Here is a 21,830-nt window from a genome sequence, read left to right as displayed (position 1 = left end):
TCCTCTACTGACTGGAATATTTTATTGTTATTGTCATCTGTATCACTGCTTCTTTTCTTTTTCTTTTGTTTTTCTCTTTACATTGTTCATTTTGTTCAATAAGCGGCTGGAGTATTCACAAGGATGCGAGGATAACGTTAGATTCACAGTGATAGGCAAAGGGGTTAGCTATTTAATTCAATTTAAAATTAGGCGCGCGCACACACACACACACACACACACACAAACAACACACTCATACACACTCCCAGAATGTGTGCTCACTCGTGACAAGTGCAGTATGTCAGACATTGCTTACGTCTTCTGAATTTCTATCTTTCACACACAGCACAATCGAGATGTGAAAAATTAAATCAATTAAAAAAAAAAAACAGACAGAGCAGATAAAATGAACATCGGCGTGACGTCCCAATTTTTTTGCAAGCTCTCAAAGTGCTAAAGAATTCAAATAGGTTTTCTTTTTTTATACTAGTATTCAAACTAGGTGAGGATTGAAATAATTTATATCTCATCACATTTTTCACAGTTTCATATCTGTTCAGGGTACCCTTTTTGCGTAAAAACCATCAGTGAAATGACTTGGAGTTCCCCACTTTTTTTTTTTTTTTTCCCCCTCTTCTACTGGAGTGAAAGCCCAGGACATGTAAAAGTGACGGATGGGGCATTATTCCCCAGTCGACTGACACCGAAAGTGTCTCCTGACCCGACTGTGACTTTAATGGCTGTCATTTTATGACCCGTTTTTATGCGCCGTTACTTCATCAATGACTATTTATTCCCTCGGCTGCGCAGCGAGGCGGCGACGAGGTTGCGTCCGCTCTCGCGTTGTTTTCTGTTTTAACAGGACCACCTTAAGCTCCGTCAAGTGCTTCCAGTTAGAATTTTCAGTTAAGTGCTAATAAAAGACAAAAAGAAAAACAGAAAAAAAAACAATTCTGATGATATTGTGCAACCGGTCACATCACTCTTAATCAAAAAAGAACCCTATGGTGGGATTGACCAAAAACCTGGGTAAATTACACCCGATTTCTGGGCTATTTTTGTACAAAACAATCAATTAGTTCTGAGCCGTGGTCGGGTTATTTGCGACCCAACTATAGGTTCAAAATAATCCAGTTTCAGTCAGCAGGATTGACCGCTATTTGAATCAACTATTTGAGTTTGTTGTTGCACAGTGCAAAACAAAAACCCCAAATTGGGTCCAAGTCCCATTTTGACGCAAATTCTCTCAAACTCTAAACGATCCTTTCACTGCTTCCCTCTACAAACATTTGGGTCAAAAATAAGCACATTTGACCACTACTTGGGTCAAACTGACCCAACCACATGGCTTTGTTGATTCATATTCCAAAAGAGGCTGAAAACAGTTGGGTCCAAATTAACCCAGATATGGGACGAAGGAAGGAACTTTGACCCATTTTTTATTTTTATTTTTTGGACTGGAGGAATCACGAAAAGCAAAACTGGAACCAACCTTTTTTTAGGGGATTTCCCTCAAAGCAATTTTTTTATTGCCTCCCTCCAAAACAAAAATAATCCAATATAACTATACGACTTGGGCCAAGTTAACCCAGTTTTTTTGGTTTGTTGCAGTATATAGCAACGAACCAAAATAGATTGGTCAGAATCACCTTTTGATTAAAAAGAAATATATATTTTTTCATTGGCTCCCACTAAAACAGCTCAATCAAAAATGAACCAAACTGACTACTACTTGTATTAATCTGAGCGACTCTTTTGAAAAGTTGAGTAAAAGTCCCTTGTTGATTAATGATTGGGTTATTTTCCACCAACGCTTTTAAGGGATTTCCTACTACATAATCATTTTATTGCTTCCCTCTGAAAAGGGCGGGTCAAAAGTCAACTTTTCAGAATTGTTATTTTTGCACTGGAATGAAGCCAAATAGTTGGGTCATTTTTGGAGTAAAACTTGGGTCATTTTGACACTTTTTTTGAGGACTTTCCTCAAAACGATCTTTTCATTGCCTTTGACGAAAACAACTGGGTCAAAAAATAAACAAATTCGACTGCTACTTGGCTCGGTCTGACCCAAATGTTTTGGGTTTGTTGTCTTTTGACACACAATTGGATTATTTGTGATCCAACAGTTTTTAGAGGATTTCCCTCTAAATCCTTTTACAGTATTGCCTTCCTCTAAAGCAGTTGGGTCAAAAATAACATAATTTGACCAATATTTGTATGTAATTTGGACTAAAAAGTCCCTTTTTGATCCTAATTGGGTTTTTTTTTGACCCAACTGTTTTTAGAGTGTATTATGTGGAATCAACACAAATGAAAATATGGCTTTCATACATATACAGTAGAATACACTATTATTAATGCTCAAGAACACAAAAAAAAATCTTTCAATTGCATTTCCTCCCTTTTACAGTATATGATGGAATGTTTGGGCATATTATTAATAGTATTATTAATTATATTTTAGTCCCCAACAATGTGCTTTTCATTTTTTTGAAATGATTTTGAATTTCAATACAAAAATTACCTCCATTATTTTTGAAGGATTCAAAGTGTCACAAAAAAAGAGAATTATTTAATACTGCAATAATAAAATCCCACTCCTGCAAGTGTCCATCGTCATTTTTTTTTTTTTTTTCCTACTGGCGAGAGGGTTAATCGGGTTAATTGGAGTGACGGTTGAGGGTTGTTGCTATGTGAGCTGAGGGTCATCATGGTTGTTGTCTCTATATACAATATGGCTTCTCTGAGTGGAAGAAACACAGAAGTGGTCCGGTGAAAGACAGTTCATTATTTAGTCGTTAAAGTCTCCAAGGAGCTCCAATCAGAAGTCCTCTTTTTCGTTTTTTTTTTCCTCCCTCATTCCCGGAAGCCGCTGTCAAATTGGCGAAATCAACGTTCCCCCAGCGGCGACCTGTCACACTTTTAACATCGCAGTTCAAGTCTAATTAGCGACGTCCTCTCGTCGCCGCCCTTTCCGTCATCTCAGTCCTCCTCGGAGCCGGCGGCCCCCCGCAGTCCGTTCATACAGAAGGGCAGCCCGGAGGAGAAGGGGCTGTCCGAGGGCGAGAAGCCGCTGAAGGGCGGCAGGCCGGCCAGTCGCTGCAGGTGGGGGAAGAAGGCCGGCGGGGGCGCCTTGTGGTGGTCCGAGCGCAGCTGCAGGCCGTCCCCGTGTCCGACGGCGTGGTGGTGCGAGGGGGGCAGCTCGGGGGGAGCGTAGCGAATGGTGCTGGGGGCGTACAGGCTCTGGGGGCCCTGGGGGCCCAGGGCCAGAGGGTGGAAGAGGACCCGCCCCGCCGCGCCGCCCGCGGCCAGTCTCTGGAGGAGCTCCAAGTCGGGCCCGCCGCCCGGTCCGCCGCCCCGAGCGACCGCCCCCGGCGCCGCCCGCTCCTCGCGGGGAAGCGGCGACGACACGGGCATGACGGGGGACAAGGCCGGGGAGGGAGGGGTGAAGAGGCCCTTTGGGGGGGCTTCGCTGCTGGAGGAGGAGTCGGGTATGGGGGTGTCGGGGCTGTCGCCGTTGAGGCTGCTCGAAGGGGTGTGCGCGTGAGAGGGCTGCGGCTGGCTGCTGTGCGAGCCCCAGCGCCCCCCGGTGGCCAGGGCCTCGTGCTCAGTCTTGATGCTGGGGGACGGGGCTACCACGTTCTTCAGCTGCTGGATCACGGCTCGCCCGTTGTGCACCCGCCCTCCTCTCTCTCCCCTCGACGGGGCTTCGGCCCCCCTGCTCGGCTTCCTTCCGCCGTCTTCTTGTTTCAGTTTGTCGCCGTCTCCCCCTTGCTCCCACTCGGGCTCCTCGTCATCCTCCTCGTCGTCCTCCTCCTCCTCGCCCTCGCTCTCGCTCGCCAGGTCCGATGAGGCCGACACGCTCTCCTCGGCGTGCCGCAGCTCGTCCAGACGGCGGCGGCTCTCAGGGGGGGCGCCCTCGGGCTCGGACCTCAGCGGGCGTTTCCTTCTGTTCTCGGATTGGGTGCCGGCAGCGGTGAACTTCTCTCGGGCTTTCGTGTCGGGGTCGCTCTTACCCGCTGAGCTCTTAGCTGGCTGGGAGCCTGAGCAGGAAAGAGAGTAATGGAACATTTGGTATCTTTCATTTGCCGCTAAACCCCGCCTCCATCGTGGGTTCCGAGTCCGCGATCCTTTTCGTGGAATATTTTGGGGTATGGGTCATTTGCTAAGTATTTCAGGGAAACTCTCATAAAAATGGCATGCAGCTCCATTTTCAACCGCTTGATTGTGGCACAGTTTTAGCTTGTGACACTGTGTATATATGTGTATATATATATATATATATATATATATATATATATATATATATATATATATATATATATATATATATATATATATAAATTTATTTATATAAAATATATACATTTTGATTGTAAACAAATATGACAATTTTACTTTCTAAAGTGAAAGGGGTTGGCTCTCCTTCATGCTATGTGTCAATGATTCCTTAGTACCATCATTACACATTTCATACCACACTGAAAGCAGGTGCATGTCAGTTAATGGAGTAAACAAGGAGTCATCTATTAGTAGATAATAAATAAGCGTTGACAATTTAAAATTAAAGAATCATCAATCTTGCAACAGATTGCTTTTGTTTTGGTTTAGAATTTCGAGATGTGTTCGAGCTGCTGCTCATTGCAGGGGCCGACCTATTCTAGATTAAAATAAGGCTATGGACCAGCCCAAATTCCTTACGTTTTTCAAAAACCAAGAAAAATATATGAACATATAATAGATATGTTCAAGTGACATTTTGAGGAAATAGAAACACTGAGAGCACCCAATAGAAGAAAAAGCTTAGATTTGCTTTTAAAAAAGTCTACAATACAAGCAAATTCAGGTCTAAAGTCAGGTGAAAAAAAGTGCAAAAAATGCGAGTGGTTACACTTCTGATTTCGCATCAAGATTCAGCCCTGAATCCAGGCCCGTTCGCAAGGTATCATAAGACGTTGCAGCGTCCTACCTCGGGCCTGCGGGGAGCTGTTTGTGGGAGGGGAGCTCACTCGAAGTCGCTCGGCTCTGATGCTCTCAGGCAGCTGCAGCAGATCCAGAGGTGTGTCGGGAAGCTCCGTTCGACTGATCGGGAAAAGAAAAATCAAAATGAATAAAAGCCATTAAAAAAAAGAGGAAGAGAGGAGAGGCATGCACAAATGATCCAAGAAGCATTGCTAGCTTTAAAAGCCAATTTAAGGAAATAATAACTCTCGTCGCCGCCTCTAAGTAGGATGCCTTTGTCACCTCAACATCACAGACTAAAACACACACACACACACTTACACGTGCAAACAGACCAAGAGGACCACACACACACGCAGAGCCCACCTATAAACAGCCAGCCAAAATGGAGGAGGATGTTGGAGAAGTTAATGAGTTCTTGTAATTACAGCGCTAATTAACTAAAACACTATTCAAGCCCCAAAATTCTGACATCCGTTGCTTGTAATTATACGGCTCCAGCCCAATTAGCATCGACATTCAGCCTACTCTTGTTTTTGTCTGACTGCTCGGACGCCTGAACACATATTATGCACTTAAAGTGTGTGTGTGTATGTGTGTGTGTGTTTACTGCCAAATGTGTGTGGAACAGGGAAATAAAATCAGGGGAGGGTTGTTTATTATTGAGCTTGTTCAATGGTCTAACATTTGTGCAATAAGTGTCAGTTTTTTTTCTAAAAGTCTGATATTGAAAATTGTGTAAATGATTTCAAAATGACTCCCTAATAGCAAAACTGATCATCGACACAGTTATGCTCAGTATAATTCAATTGAGACCTCATATCACAATAAATCATAAAACAAAGTTCAAGACTATTCAAAAATAAATTAAATACACACGAATTAAAAAAATGGCTACAATATTAATATTCAAGTACTGTAAGACATGATTCCTGCCATAAATTAAATTATGCGGGACATCTTACATGTCTGCACTAGTATCTCAATGTATCATCCTGCTCATCATGTGAGGAAAATTATTAAAATAAAAATATTCCTTTGAAAATCTATATATATATATATTTTCAAAAATGAACATTTTCAAAAGAAAACAAGGTGTTGGTTCACATAATATACATAGAGGAATTCAGCTTTAAAATGGAAACAGTTAAACACTAACATAGTAATAATAGAATATAAGCTACATAGTAATTGATTTGATTGATCTTGATAGACCTCACGAGACCTAAATAATTATATATATATATATATATATATATATATATATATATATATATATATATATATATATATATATATATATAAACCATAAAAATGAGTAATACTATCAAATCTTAAGGCAGCTCTTTGTATTATGGGCGCAGTTGAGCACAGTTTCACGATTGAATATCTGTCAGTGCCTAACTCATCACCCCTAATAGGCGGCGATGATGCATTTTCTTTCATGTCACAAACATTTTGCAGGTATCGTCATCAGCTGTTGGAGTCAGTCAAAGCTCATTTCATCATCTTTCGCCTTCAAAGCTGCTGTGAACACAGCGTGGTGCCCGGCTTGGTTCCAGAAACTGACCTGAGGACGCAATTGACCCAGATGACGTTGCGCTCGTGGGGAGCTTTGTGGTTTATGGACACGGTGGCGGTGGACTGAATCCACAGGTAGCCGCCTCGCTTCTGGAGCCAGCGGTAGTAGCCCGTCACCACCTGGCCTTTCCTCAACACTGCCACGAGAAGAAAAGGCTTCATTATTTGTACCGTGTCGAGTCAGTCAGACCTCAGTCTGTGATTTTAAATTGCTAAAAAGAAGCGTCAGCCAAGGTTTTCACGGGGAAAAAAAAAAGCCCAAACGAGAAGTTGCTTTGCATCTGCAACTACTACACTGGACATGAAAAGTCTACACACCCTTGTTTTTGTGACATAAAAACAGAGCAAGATAATTCATTTTCAAAACTTTTCCACAGAAGTGTGACTGAGAACTTTAAAATCTGTACAAGCGAGGAAACAAAATACTGTACAACGAGAATGCATTTGCAAAAGTATACACACCCTCTTTTGAATCAACCAATCACTTTCAAGCTCATCCTAGAAGGGAGTCGCAATAATTTTTCTGAATAAGCTTAAAGAAAAATAATTTTCGAATAGACATTTCTTTACATTAGGAACTCTTGATAACCGCTTCAACAATGCTCTCAGTTCAATCTGAAGAAAAACTGCCACAAAGCAAGAGCTGCAAATATGCTTTGGGAATTATGGCAATAAGTACTGTCAAAATTTGTCCTGGACACACTTGAAATCCCCCAAAATGTGCAAAATGTGTTGGAGGAAATTATGGGAGGCTCTCAAGAGCAGTGCCAGCACAAAACCTTTAGGCTTCAGTTAGAAAACACAAAAAGTCAGTAAAAGCCTCAGAGAACATCTAAATTTTATTTGGGGTTTAGCTTGAAGCACTTCAAATGATGACACTTGTGTGCGATGACTCCCGAAACACATCCACATTTTCCCAGCTATAAGAGGGTATGCACACTTGTACAAACATTTCAGTCGTTTTCTTCCCTCTTGAAAGATTGTCCCACCCCTCCCCACCCCCCCAAAAAAATATTTTTACAGATTATAGCTCATATTAGAGCTGGAAAAAAGCTTATAAATTATTTACCTTGGTCTCATGTTTTTATATTACAAAAACCTGGCCTTTCAACAGGGTTGTGTGCACTATTTATATCCACTGCATTTATAAATATCTGTGCATTCAAGCAATCAAAATCTCTTGACTAATTAACTGCAGAATTTTCCATAATTAATCACTATTAATCGCATGTTTCAACAAATACTCTCTGCAAAGCTTGTAACAGATAAGTGAAATCTTAGTAAAGTCCCATAGCCACAATTACTTTAGGTGCTGAAGTACTTTAGTGATTATTTTAGGTATTAAACTATTAAAGAAATTATTACTGGTACTAGAGTAGCTTTTTTTTTCCCTCTAAGCCAAATGCTTAAAAATGTTTAGCAAAAAAAAGAAAAAAAATGTAATAAGTAAGGATTTAATATTTAGACTCTTACAAAAATGTAAAAATATGCTTGGGATTTAATGAGTTAACGTGAACCTAAACACAACATTCTCAGACCGCAGCATGTATTTGTTTTGAGAAACCTGCCACATATTAATCAGGTCATATCATTCAATTTTGGCAAAAAACATTGCTGATTGATTGAATTTACAGTTGTCAACAACAAATAGGTCTGAGGAATTACTCTGAAACACACACATGCACGCTCCACACAAGAAATCCCATGATTCACACCCAGAACCTCTTTAACTGCAAGGCAGACGTGCTAACCACTAGCGCACAGCAAGCTCAAATATGACTCTGTTAAGAGAGGAAATGATGACAGTTCACGTAAATGGCAGCAGAGGGCGCCAATGACACCGCAACCGAAAAGATTCAACAGGCTCTCCTTGAAAAGTGTAAGGACACTCACAGTCTTCATGGCTCTGCCGCAGGTTCTCCAGATCCTCCACATAGATGAAGTGGTAACAGGTTCGTCCCACCACCTCTGCGGGCGTCAGGTCCATATAGTCGGATATCCTGCAGGTACACAAATTGATCACGCTGATGTCCGCACTTAGCCAACGACAGACCGTGGCTTCACCTGTTCTCGCAGTAGGTGACCTGCAGGTCCATGTTGACCCTGAAGACAAACATGTGGCTCTCCATGCGGACCTCATTGAGCGTGGAGGGGGGCAGCGTGTGAGCCAGGGCCACCATGCCCATGGCCCGGGGCATGGAACGCGACGAGCCGGGGACAATCGTGGGCCGGTAGCGGATTCTACCGGTCACGTGGATCACCTGTTAAAAAAAAACAAAGTGCGCGCACGCAAACATAACAAGACAATTAACACATGGTAATGGAATTGGATCCAAACTAGTGAATAGAATCCCATTTGAGCGCAAGAATGCAGCAGCTCTGGCTTTGCGGCGCAATAAAAGGCAGCGTGCAGCTATTCAGTGTGAAATAAGGTCAAAGCAATAAAACACGCTGAAAACGACCATCTTGACACTCCTGTGAAACACTAGCGGAGCAAAACAAAGTGACAAGGCGCTGCTTGTTATTCCTTCATGCAAAAAACAAGGACACGGAGGACATGGCATTAGGTACATCTGCAATATGTAATGATCCCCCCCCCCCCAAAAAAAAAAAAAGCTTAGTTTTGACTTTGAATGTTCTTTCTGTGTTTGCGTGAGTTTTCTCATAAATGTTCCAGCTCCATGAAGTCTCTAAATTGAGCATACTGCAAAGAGTATTTTAATTCAAGGTGGACACATATTCAGACTGTTATAGCGCTGTCAAATCACAACAGAATTGTTTAAAATTTGTGTTTGCTTATTTAGAATCTTATGACATATGTAGATGATATCGCAATTACAGTATGTTTTAATTCTAGTCTTGTTTGGGAGTAGTAAGCGACTTTGTATTTTGGTATCTTGATTTAAGGTCTGTGGGTCCCCTCTAAGAGTTGTTAGTTTGATTTATTGCCCACCCCTATTACAAGGACCACATTAGACTAAGTTTTGAGCTTTGATATGGTGGCTTGTCATATTTTTCCTGTGAACAATCAAGCCTAATTTTGGCTTCAGTCATTCCTTTTGAATTTTGTGCATTTGTGTGTGCCTTTTCCTTTACCCAGTAGCTTTTTATTATTTTTTTTTTCCTTTTCACTCTGTAACAAGTTGTTCCTTGTTCCTGAAGGTTTTCACTTTACATATTGATGGATGGATTTTATTTCATGAAACCCTGACTGAGTTGTTGTCTCCCTAGCCGACCCACAAGTAACATTTCTGGCTCTGCCAATGCACCAAAAGATCGGTTGGCCTGATAAAGAAATACTTCAACTGAGTACTTGCACTTTTTGTCTTTGTAAAATAAATAAAAATAATGAGTGACCTTGTAACCGGAGGATTTCACATGCAGCCCTCTCTTGGTGAGCGTGGACTTCATGCGAATGAAGAAGCCGCGATCGGGAGGTTCATCAGTGGGAGAGTGAGGACTGGATGGTGCTGCTGAGGATTACAAAGCGCCATATTAACGATGGCCGTTCATCGCCGTGGCTCCCGCCTGCGCCGACCGTACCGCTGGGCTCGGGCGTGCCGGCCAGGGAGGAAGCGGAAGCCGAACTGGAGGGCGCGCTCTCGGGGCCCACTTGGCAGCCGGCCTCCGCCCGCAGGTGAGGCCTGATCCCCAGACGCTCCGCCATCTCCACGTGGTCCGCCGGGTGGATGTAGTCAAACACGCTGCTGCCCGTTAGCTCCACCTGAGGGCGGACACACACTTGTGTTCACAAAAAAAAAAAAAAGAAACCAAAAATAAACCACACACTGGACACACACCCGCCAAGAAAAATCAATATGTGTTATGACAGGAAAATGAAAACCTTGCTGTAGGTTACAACTCAACAAGGAGTGTGGCGCTTCTAAGACATCCCCCACGTTCGCGCACACACACACACACACACGCACACACACACAATCCAAGTCTCAGAGGAGCATGCGACGACAGTATTACTCAAATAAGCAGGCAAGATAAAAATCAATTGTATGTGCTGATTAAAAACGGTTGAACTCTAAGTATCTCCGGAGGTCGCATGACTATTCTTCTTCTTCCTCGCCCGCGTCCCACCCCGCTCCTTCATTTAGTCGCTGCCGGCAGTCCATCCCGGCAGGCATAAAGAGCTCATAGCACCCGGCGTGATCCCATCATCACAATACATCATAGTCAAATCTCCAATCATTTAAAGGCAATAATGGCGCCGCTCTTGCATGGCATCCATAAAAGCGGCACAATCGGAGCAGGTGCGGCTCGGCCCCGTGTATGTGTATGTGTGTGTGTGTGTGTGTGTGTGTGAGATGTACACGCCGTTTCCATTACATTTGTGAAGGCGTGCGTGTGTGCGTGTGCCAATAGCATTCCATCTGATAACGCTGTGGCTGCAGCAGACTCACACCCTTGTCTGTAGGACACAGCCATTTATTACCGGATTAGAGCCATTTACTGCGGGCTTTATGGGAGCTTCAGCGGGCCCTCAAGGACAGGCGGGGAAAAGCAGCCACGGCAAGCAGTGGTGGCTTAGGTGATGGGAGTCTCCGGCAAGCTGGTGGATGCCCGTTTTCCCCCTCAATCCACTGGCATTTATGTCTCGGATTGAATATCCTCTAACAAGTTGGTATTAAAGAGAAACAAGGAACTGGCAAGACCCATCACTAGGATGAGATGTTTAATCATATTACCCCTGGGATGTGATTTTAAGGTTTGTTTCTTACTTAATGTATTAAATGGCTTAGCGCCTTTTGAGCGTGCTAAGTAATCAATAGCTTATGTTCCCTTCAAAATCTGATGCTTGACAACGTCTTTTGTTTTTTCATGGATAGTTGCTTTGAAAAAGTAACATTTATATTACTGATTACTTACTTACATTACTTATTATTGATTATTCATTAATAAATTATTCATTACACCCAAATTCATATATTCCATCCATCCATCCATCCATCCATCTAAACACCGTGACAAGATTAAAAGTCATCATAGCAAGACTTATTCTTCATCGCAAAATCAAAAATTCATATGAAAGGATTGTCATTGTGACGAGTTTAAAAATCATGAGATTTGTAGTTATGATGAGATTAAAAACTCGCTTGACGAAATTAAAAATCATCCCGATGAGATTAAGTATTCATGACAAAATCTGACAGTCACAAGATTTAATGTCCTCATTATGGGATTTAAAACCATTAAAATGAAATTAAAAATCACTATTACAAGATTTCAATCAAAATCAAATCAAATCAATCAATCAAATTTATTTTGTATAGCCCTAAATCACCAAAGTCTCAAAGGGCTTCACAGATGAAAAGAGGTCATGTGAAAGTCAATTTAACGATACTTAATCGTCATTATGAAGTCAAAAATTTGGATGAAATTATTCAATCATAGTTTAAAAAAAATCATGAGATTTAAAGTTATCATGATGAGATTAGCTATTCGCTTGATGAGATTAAAAATCGTCTTGATGAGATTAAGTATTAATGACAAGATCTGAAGTAGTCATAAAATTTTGATGTCATCATGATGAGATTTAAAGTCATGATGAGATTAAAAATCATGACGACATTAAGAATTATGGTGATGAAATATAAGGTCAATATGGCTAAACTGAAAGCCCTCATGGTAAGATTACAAGTCATCAGGACGAGACTAAAAACACTCATGACGAGATTTAACCTCTTAAAATACGACTTCCCTGGCAACATTGGTACCTGTCATGACTATATATTTTTAATTTTAGCATTAAAATGAATATTTTGTCAATAATTTATGTAAACATGTATTTTGTATACACTAAACAACAGTTTGGTCATGTGACATTTATAAACTGAGCTGTGATTGGTCACTACCTGAGCTCTGAGCGCGTGATGTCAAAATATGTTTAACATATTTTGTGAGAAATAATGAGGATGCAATGAAATACAGACATTTTTTTTTACTGTTGAAATTGCTAAAGAAGTATCCATTTAAATTGTAAATTGCAAAGCCAAACAACTAAAACAGAGCATGAACTGCGTGGGGTCACGTCTGCTTGTTTTGTTGTTGTGATAATACATGCAGAGCTCTACCAGTCCTCAGCCAAGGGTCCACAAGTACTGTACTTGACTTGTCCCCCTGGGGGAGGTCCTCAAGGACCCTTTGACAGCAATACTAAACACATAGGCTGGAGGCAATGCATCGAATTGTGACAATACACCATCAACACTCTGACATTGTCGTCATAATATATTCAATTCTTTAGAGGGCGGCATAGTGAGTAGTGTTTATCATGCCTGCTTCACAATCCCAAAGTTCTAGGTTTGGGTCTCTACTGTACATCACATTATCTTCTTGAAATGGTATACAGATGATTGTGTTTTTGCTTTCCAACTACAAAAAAAAAAAAAAAAGTGTTGCACCATAAAACACGCTTTCATCACAATATCAATAGTAATAGCTGAAGCAGAGTGAAATGTGAAATAACACGTTAGACTAGTGGAGAAATAAAAGGTCAGTTTTGTCCCTTAAGCATTATTTGTGCACACGGGACCTCGTCACCTTTAGCTAAAACATAATCATAATAATGAAACTACAGTAAAAATAGTAATTCAACATGCTGCTCAGCAATACCATGGCAAAAGCTTGAGTTATTAGGCAGTTCATTTGTACGCCGCTACAAAGTACAACCGAGAGTAGAAACCTAGAAAAACACATCATTGCTCAGTGTTAAAATGGCGGCCAGAGAGGAAATCCACAGAGGAAGGATAACTGCTAGCATTTTAATGCTAATCCCTATTGCTAAATGTTTGGCAAAGGCAAATTTTGTTGGTGTCTAATAATGTATCAAAGATAATAAACAATGAATATTTATATCCACGCCAACACACGTTTGACCCTAGCAACCCTTTAAAAGAATGTGTTTTTTTTTTTTTTTGGGGGGGGGGGGGGGGGGTCCATTACTTGACTATTCAATTAGTTAATCAATAGGGTAATCAATTTGAAAAAGATTCGACAGAGAGAGCCCGAATTGACTGACTCGACATTACATTACAGTCAACTACAAAAAGAAAAAAAGAAAAATCAACGCGTAGTGATTTGGAGGGAGAACTCACATAGCAACTTGTATTGAATATAATCAATTTTATTTTGATAGAAAAGCATCACTGCAAAGAGAAATGACCTCATCAGACTTCATTCAAATGTAAACCCACACCGAAATTAGGGAAAAGGCAATATGGATTTCCTGTAAATGCACACATCCTCTGCCGAGTATTAAAAAGTCTATTTCCACAGGATGAATAATACACAGAATTAATTCTCTTCATTAGGCAGCAAAAAGAGAGCTCACAAGTTGAATTTGTCTTCTTTTTGATTCCGAGCTGACTTATTCATTTTGTTTAAACATTTAAAGTTTTCATCAAGAGGCTCGGCATGGACATGCTTTGGTGGGATGAACCTGAATCTGACACATATTCCTGCAGGGGAAATGATTTTTTATTTTTAATAGAATGACAATAAGTCCACCTCCGCTCCAGTGAAAGATACAAAATCCCATCGCTTCTTGGAAGTATTGGAGACAACATCGAGATACGAACAGGACCTTATGGGCTTTATGGTGTAGTGTGTGTGTGTGTGTGTGGGGGGGGGGGGGGGGGGGGGGGTGGCTTTGGACCTATGCGAATACTATCACTCCATCACCGGCAGGAGGGAGGGATTGAAGACTAAGATCAGACACAGAGGAGGAGATGAGAGACAGAGGCAGCCATTGAGGGGATGAGTCAGGCTCAGACATAAAAAACAGGTAGAGGATGTGGCACAGTGGGGGGAGGGGGGGGGGACCCCAGATCATTCAAGTGCGCGTGTACGGCTAGACGGCCCGTTTTTAATAGCATTGTGTGTGTCATTGTTTGCATGCCCTGCGCAGACATGCACGTGCATGTATGTACCGGGATGAGAGGGAGGAAGAGGAGAAGAATCAAGAGGAGGAGGAGGGGGGGGGGGAGGGGGAGGAGGGCAGCGAGCAGGGGGAAGGAGAGACATGATATAAATAATAGCAAGGGGGCTTTAATATGTATGAGGCATTCGGGCAGTGGTCCACAACACACTCGCAGTCCTCACTGACTGATGGGAGAGGAGAGAGGCAAGGAGGGAGGGCAAGGGGGGGTTAAGGAAGGGGGTGGAGGGATGGGGGGGGGGGGGGGGGGCATGCTAACCATTCCCAGATCAATTCTCCTCTCCTGCCTGGTCCGAGCATCCTTCCTCCCTTCTCTTTTCCCCATTTATCCCCGTCCCCCTCCCCCCTCCCCGGCCCGTCTCTCCCACTTGCAATCTCCTTGATTTCATCCATCCTCTCACCCTCCGCTGCTTCCCATCATGCACTCCGCCGCGTGGCCTTATTCCAGGCCGGGGGACCCCGGCGAGAGGAGCGATGATATGAGCGGGCGTCTGGGGAGTGGGAGGCGGGGGTGGGGCTGGGTGCGGGGCGCCCTTGGTCAAGGTGTGTGACCTGGGCTAAGCCGGTTAAGCATCCGCCCCCCCTGTCAGGGGAGGGACCCGGGGGCAGAGGGGTCAGACGTCAGGGACGGCGGGCGCACCCCCCCTTCCCCCGACGGGGGGCAACATGCCCTCTAAAACAAACCACCAGTTACACACTTGCACTCGTTTGTTTGTCTGTCCTTCCTCCCTCCCCTGTGAGCTCCGTCGCTCGCCAAGAGTGTGTGCGAGTGTGTGTGTGTGTGTGTGTCTCCAGACTTACCTTTCCCTCTCTTTCTTTTCTCCATAAACACAGCAGCACACCGCCTCATATATCCTCCCTCCTATCATAAAGCCTGCCATTTTTTTGCAAGGGACGAAGGGGGGTGGTGGAAGGTAAGCGCGATGTGTGCTGACGGTTTGGGGCGTAATCTGCGATCATAAATAATTTCATTAGAATGCTGATGGCTTAGGTCCTGTTTGAGGAGATGTGATGGGTTAGGCCATCTGCTCAGCTGATAAGAACAGCTCTGTTTTATTAGCATCTCCACCCAAGCCCGGCTGTCTTGTTTACCTCGGCAATCCCACGGCGAATTTCCTTCCTGCCGCACGTTTAAACTCTATTTACACACTCGTAGTCGCTCGCTCATCTTCCGCCAGCGTCTCTCTGTCCATTTCCCTTGTTTCCCTGCCTGTCACTTTTTCTTTCTTTTTTTTTTCCTCTCATGCATTTTTACTGCGGACATGTCGTATATGAGAGGGTCAATCCTGAGCTCGAAGGTCTGCGCCTTTATCCGCTAATCCCTCTTCTCTTTCTTACGAGACTTTGATTTGATGTTAAGTAGCATTTAAAGGGCATAGGTGTGTAGTCGGATGGATTTACACTGCAGGTCCAGGTGCACAATTCAGATTTATTGCCTACTCATTTTGGACTGCCTCGGGTCCATATCACCATAAGGTGCCTTTGAGTCTTCCCCGATTGATCCCCTAAACATCGGAGATTTTAAAATAAAACATATCGTAAGAAGAAAATGATATGCTTTTATAAATATCGTACATATTATTCAATAGTAAATTAACTCATTAAACAGCAGCGCGCTGAGAGGTAAGTTTGGGCAATGAATCGAATGAATTTGATTCATTTGAAACAAATGAAATAAATTCTGAAAATATTTTGCACAAGTGGCAGAATGCTGAGTGGGTGGTTTACACTAAAGGACGATAATTACTAACTACTTAATTATGGCATTTAAGGAAGTTATGCACAAGCTTTGAATTAGAGTTGGAGTAATTAATTGAACACAAATAAAATAAATAATTTTAATCATTAAGCATTTTTGATATTTATCCATCCATTTTCTACAGCTCATCCAGGGTGGGGTCGCGGGGACAGCAGCTTTTAAAATGGTTTGAATTGGCCGAATGTCAGCCTCTCACCAGTGTTTTCCATTATTTCTATAGTCTTCCATGTAAGCAAAATTATTACATTTGCAATCAAAACAAAATTTTTGCAAACATTTGCTTTTAGGAAAAAAAGATCTTAGTTATCTTAATTTAGGTTATTTAGTTTATTTACAATTAATAACACCATTGTTATTGTACTGTAAAATTTGTACAATGTCCTTTTTTTAAAAAAGACATGGAAATCAAAACATTTATATGGTTCACCAATTAACTGACCAAATAATAAACAAACTGTTATTAAAACAATCATCAGTTGGAGCCCTATGATTAATTTGATGTAAAAAACATTTAAAATCAGTACATTTTAATACGGTCTGAAGATATTGCAAAGGATTTGTTATTGATTAAAACACACCTTTAAAAAGTTGATTGGTTTTATTACTTTTATTAAAATAGTAATCATCCAGAATGATGATACTGCAGAACTTTTTGGCTAATTGGTGGCCCTTCACTTCGCAACATGATTCAGTTGACAAGTTGATTGCTGTTTATCAAACATATTTGCAATTTTTAAAAGTTTTTATCATTGACATTTTTCTGTGACGGAGCTGACAATAATGTTAACAACAACCAACTAAATATATAATGTGATGACAATCAAAAAGCAAGTATAAATATTCATTTTGCAACTAATCCACAATAAAATTTTGCACTACAATATGATTAGCATATATCTGATAAAAATTCTATCCGCGTTAGGAAATGCTCTAATTCTGTGTATTTCTCTGTCCAAGTGTGTGTTTTTTTTTTAATGCTGCCATGACACGCAACTGTGTTAGTTGAGAGGAAAAAATCTGAAATGTCAGTTGAATCACGCAGTGAAGACAACAGTTAGCATCTTGAATAGATAGCCTGCTGGCTTTTCAACAGACTTTCAGTCAATCAGGGGGGAGCCAAACACAAAACATTGTGTGTTTATTTTAGTACGCTTTATGACTTCAATGAGCAATCTATCTATCTATCTATCTATCTATCTATCTATCTATCTATCTATCTATCTATCTATCTATCTATCTATCTATCTATCTATCTATCTATCTATCTATCTATCTATCTATCTCTCTCTCTCATATATATATATATATATATATATATATATATATATATAAGCATTTATTTTCATACTTATACATCAATTTCTTGCATATTGTCTTTCACTTTGCTTCATCTATCTTTCATCTTTATTACTTTTATCCTGTCTTCAAGTGTTGGCTTGGTTTAGGCTCCATGCGGCTGGGCGCGTCAAAAGGACGTTATTTGGGCAACCACGCCCCTCCGCGCGGAGTCCATGCAGATTTTCCGCAAGGCGTTACTTCTGGAATTTCTTTTCGAGCGGACTATATGGCGGACGAACTATTGCTTATGGAAGTTTATGATTCATCCGAAAAGGAATACTGTGATCTGAATACCCTAAACAACTCCTGGCGAGCACCACGTTGGGGAGAGATAAGAAGTCTGGTACAAACGCTTGGAAGAATTTAGATATACTAGGATTCACTACTTCTGTTATAGTGTTGTAGAGTCCGTTTACTGCCACCTACAGTATGGGAGGATATCGTCTCGTATAAAGTGCTGCAAAACGCGTGAAGGTGCGTCAAGAATAAACCAAGCTTGACTTTTGCTGCGGACTTGTTTTCGCTGTAGTGAATTTCAGTGCAATGCAAATGCAGAAAAAAAAAAACATTTTATAACATGCAACGGGATTTTTCATTGTATGAGTAAGTAAGAAAGAGGTTAAGGCTTCAATACATGGATTTATTTCATACTGGGGGATTTTTTTGCAAGTGCAGGGTTCGTTGTAGAGGAGATTTTTTGTATATTGGGTTGGATTTTGATACTGAAATTGGGCTATTACTTTTCCATGCATTAAATAATGCATTCATTTTTTCTAGTTTTTTTGTTTTTAAACTTTCAAATACGGATTTCATAAAGTTATTTTTAAATGGCCATTTTTAAGTGCTATGTCAATGTTCAAACTGCATGATTTAGTGGTTTAATCAAAATGTACATTTATAAAACATCAAAAAGGTGCCACACACCTTTCACAGAAGTTAACAGTATCTACACTGCAGCCTATCACCAGCTCATAAATATTTACATCATCACGTACTTATCACTCCTCACGTCTGACCTCAAACATGCCTGTGCCCATGAGTTCTCGTTAATTCACCGTTGATGTACTGCAGCTTCAATTGTGCTTGAAAGTGAGTGTAAAATACTGTATGATAACCTTTTCCCCTATATATCTGCTTAACAGTGTGAAACAGTTTGACAGATAATTACATGAAACTCATCGGTGAGATTTGCGTGAGTGATCAGCTTGTAAGAAGTCAATCAAGTAGGTGGATAGGATCTAAAGATTGGTAGCAACTAAAAAAAAAAAAAATAAAACTTAGTGAAAGTAATGTAACTTGTCCCTCCCATTGAAGGTATGGAAAATTTTTGGACTTGTATGTTTTTGAAGAAAATTATTCAATATGGGCGGCTCGGTGTCGCAGTGGTTAGCACGTCCACCTCGTCGTTCAGTGACCCGAGTTCAAATACATCTTGCTCCGGGCTTCCTGTGTGGAGTTTGCATGTTCTCCCCAAGCCTCCAAAAATATGCATGGCAGGTGTATTGGACATACTAAATATTCCTTAGGTGTGATTGGGTGCGTGAATGGTTGTTTGTATCTGTGTGCCCTGCGATTGGCTGGGTTCAGGGTGTCCCTCATCTACTGCCCTAAGTCAGCTGGGATAGGCACCAGCAACCCTGCAACCCTTGTGAGGAGAAGCAGCTCTAGAAAATGGATGGACAGTAGATTCAATATAGAAGATGGATGGCTGGGTGAAACTCTGAATTAACATCAAAATAATTAAAGAAAAAATTCAATAAAAGTTAAGATTTTTCACCCTATGTTATTTTCTTTATAAATGCTTACTTCACACAGTATTAGCTTACCAAATATGGATATTAGTTTCCAACTGCAAAAATAAATAATATAACATGTAAACATCATAAAATATTTGACTAAATTCACAAAAAATGGAGATACCAGCTTTTGCATTTGAAATTTTTACTTGCTGTTGAAGTGGACTTTCTTTTTTGTTGATATATTCATTTATATATCTATTTTTTATATTTTAGAGTTGAACACTGAGCACTGTTGACATAAATTAACGTCAACTGAAAAACTACCAAGGTGCGCCATCAACATCAATTAAGTTTTTGTTGTTTTGTTGTTTTGTGGGAATGGGTGGGGAAAATGACAGAAAATTAGAAAAAAAAACATAGAAAACATTAACTATGGTCTCTCCGAATGCTTGAAATTGTCTGGCAGGTTCTCTCTTTATTTACACTTGCGCGGCAATTAAGAATGTTCCCCAAAGACAATGAGTGAGGTCTTTGCGTTTTACTATTAAGTGGCTGACTAAATACTATAACTTAACATATTCAAAGCATAGTCAGACATTTGACTATTATCTTCCAATTGGAAAACAATTTTAAAACTATATTAAATTTGAGTTGGAATTGAGATACTGGACTTTACACTCAAGTAATAGGAAAGCGGTACCTATTGGACTACTATTAAGTTACAGTAAAACAGCTGATCAAAGAAAAAAAATATTATTGTGAATACTAGTGCTGCTGCCTACATGACACAATATATGTGATACGTGCCTTGGCGGAGGTCTTTGCCATTAAAATAAATAAATATAAATGCCTTGGCTGTGGTTATGATCTGCAATAGTGTACGAAATCAGACAGGTGGAGGACTGAGAATATCCCTGCAAAGCTAAGCAAAATTGGATGACAACATTAAGCGGCCATGAGATAAAGGACAGGCGCGTGCCTACCAGTGACCAATGATCTTTCAGCCCATACGCGGCGTGTGATAACTGTTCCGCGATTGAGAGAAAATCAGCTTATTTAACAAGGCCGCCCGCAGACCTTCAATCACAGCCAATTCTCACAATTAAAATGACTAATTTACATCCATTATTGTCGCGCTCAGCTCATTTCCCTCCCTTTTTCCCCTCTTCCTCTGTAACACAGTCCCCTCCTCGCTTTGAAACATTGCTCGCTTATCACACCTCACCCGCTTCCTCCATCCCCCTCGCTTCCCCTCCCGACTGTCTCTATCTATCATGCCATCCCCCTTGGTGTTTTTCCCCCTCCCTACAATCAATGTGGCTTTTAAGATGCCTATCGATTTGTTCCCCTAGACAGGCCCAGCGTGCCGGGGCGACACTTTGATTGCTGGGCCAGTAATTACTGTTATTATTTATGCATCTGGGCAAAATGGCAGGACTTAACATTCACAGTACAAGAGGCCACAGGCAATCAACAGAGGTGAGCACCTGGAGAGCGAGGGTGCTAAGGAGGGAGCCGAGACGCTCCGAGAAGAGGGGTTTGTGCGAGGGGGGCCGTCAAAGACGCGCACAAGCGCGCGCGCACCAGCACACGCACATTGCATAGACAATACTGTAGAGTGCTCAAAATTTTTTTAGACCACCACCTTGCCATAGCTGCCTTAAATGAGCAATTCTAGTTATTACCAATACAACATTGTTATATATATATATATATATATATATATATATATATATATATATATATATATATATATATATATATATAGTACCACAATTCGCCCAATATAAGACGCACCAGTGTATAAGCCGCACCCTTAATTTTGGGGTCAAATTCTGGTATTTTCTACATTACTGTGTATGAGATGCACCAACAGTTTGGCAACAATGTAAAAACTATAAGAAAACAGAATAAATATCATCTTTTGTAAACTTCATACTTTCTTGTGTTCATATCCGTAAGTTATGTATTTGTTGCGCGTTAAGTTAAGCATGTTTCAGATTTGCCACATTGTGAGGGGTGAGTGAATGCCTCACCACTGTAACGATGAATACGCTCCAAGCAGTTGTTTTTCCTTTTTCTCGCGACGCGGTTTGAGTTCATTTTAACATAAATACCTGAAGTTGAGCAGCATCCGTGTTTCACCTAGTTTGATTGTGTGTATATGCCAAAAGACCGCAATTAATTAACGAGATTTCCTTACCGAGATCTCTAACCGGTGCACTCTTAATTGAAACAGCTGGAGACATCATAGCTGTTTCCTCTCGGTTTCAGTAATATTCCGTTGTGTGAACAAGGATGGACTCGGACATTGGGTCAGTCAGCCCGCTTCTTTTATTGAAAATAATGCCGTAATAACCTCAGCTAACACGAGCTGCTGTTAGCTGTAACAAGCACTTGATGCTAACGGCCAACTGACGCCCCCCTCCTCTAGCTCGTCCCATTACGGTAATCATTTTAAGTAGAAATACAGCCGATATAAAAATGTGCATCCCTGCGTCAAAACCCGGTTTATGTGGCC

The 21,830-nt window shown here is 41.2% G+C and overlaps 1 protein-coding gene across 2 annotated transcripts in view; it reads right to left on the bottom strand.

Annotated features, from left to right (window-relative positions):
• Nucleotides 1-21,830, bottom strand: part of npas1 (neuronal PAS domain protein 1) — a 58,047-nt gene continuing 36,217 nt past the window's right edge. The window contains exons 6-12 of one of the 2 annotated variants that reach the window (XM_088428371.1): nt 10,069-10,249; nt 9,883-9,998; nt 8,590-8,786; nt 8,419-8,525; nt 6,515-6,662; nt 4,952-5,064; nt 1-4,025 (exon numbers count right to left, since the gene is read on the bottom strand). In XM_088428371.1, the coding sequence (XP_088284497.1) occupies nt 2,965-4,025; nt 4,952-5,064; nt 6,515-6,662; nt 8,419-8,525; nt 8,590-8,786; nt 9,883-9,998; nt 10,069-10,249 (1,923 nt within the window). In that variant the 3' untranslated portion in view covers nt 1-2,964. The remainder of the gene's footprint in view (nt 4,026-4,951; nt 5,065-6,514; nt 6,663-8,418; nt 8,526-8,589; nt 8,787-9,882; nt 9,999-10,068; nt 10,250-21,830) is intronic. The other variant, XM_088428372.1, reaches the window with a different exon arrangement.

The sequence above is a fragment of the Hippichthys cyanospilos genome, chromosome 11, assembly GCF_059441005.1.
Source record: "Hippichthys cyanospilos isolate Australia breed blue-spotted pipefish chromosome 11, RoL_Hcya_1.0, whole genome shotgun sequence".
Lineage (NCBI taxonomy): Eukaryota > Metazoa > Chordata > Actinopteri > Syngnathiformes > Syngnathidae > Hippichthys > Hippichthys cyanospilos.
This window is presented reverse-complemented; position numbering and strand designations above follow the sequence as displayed.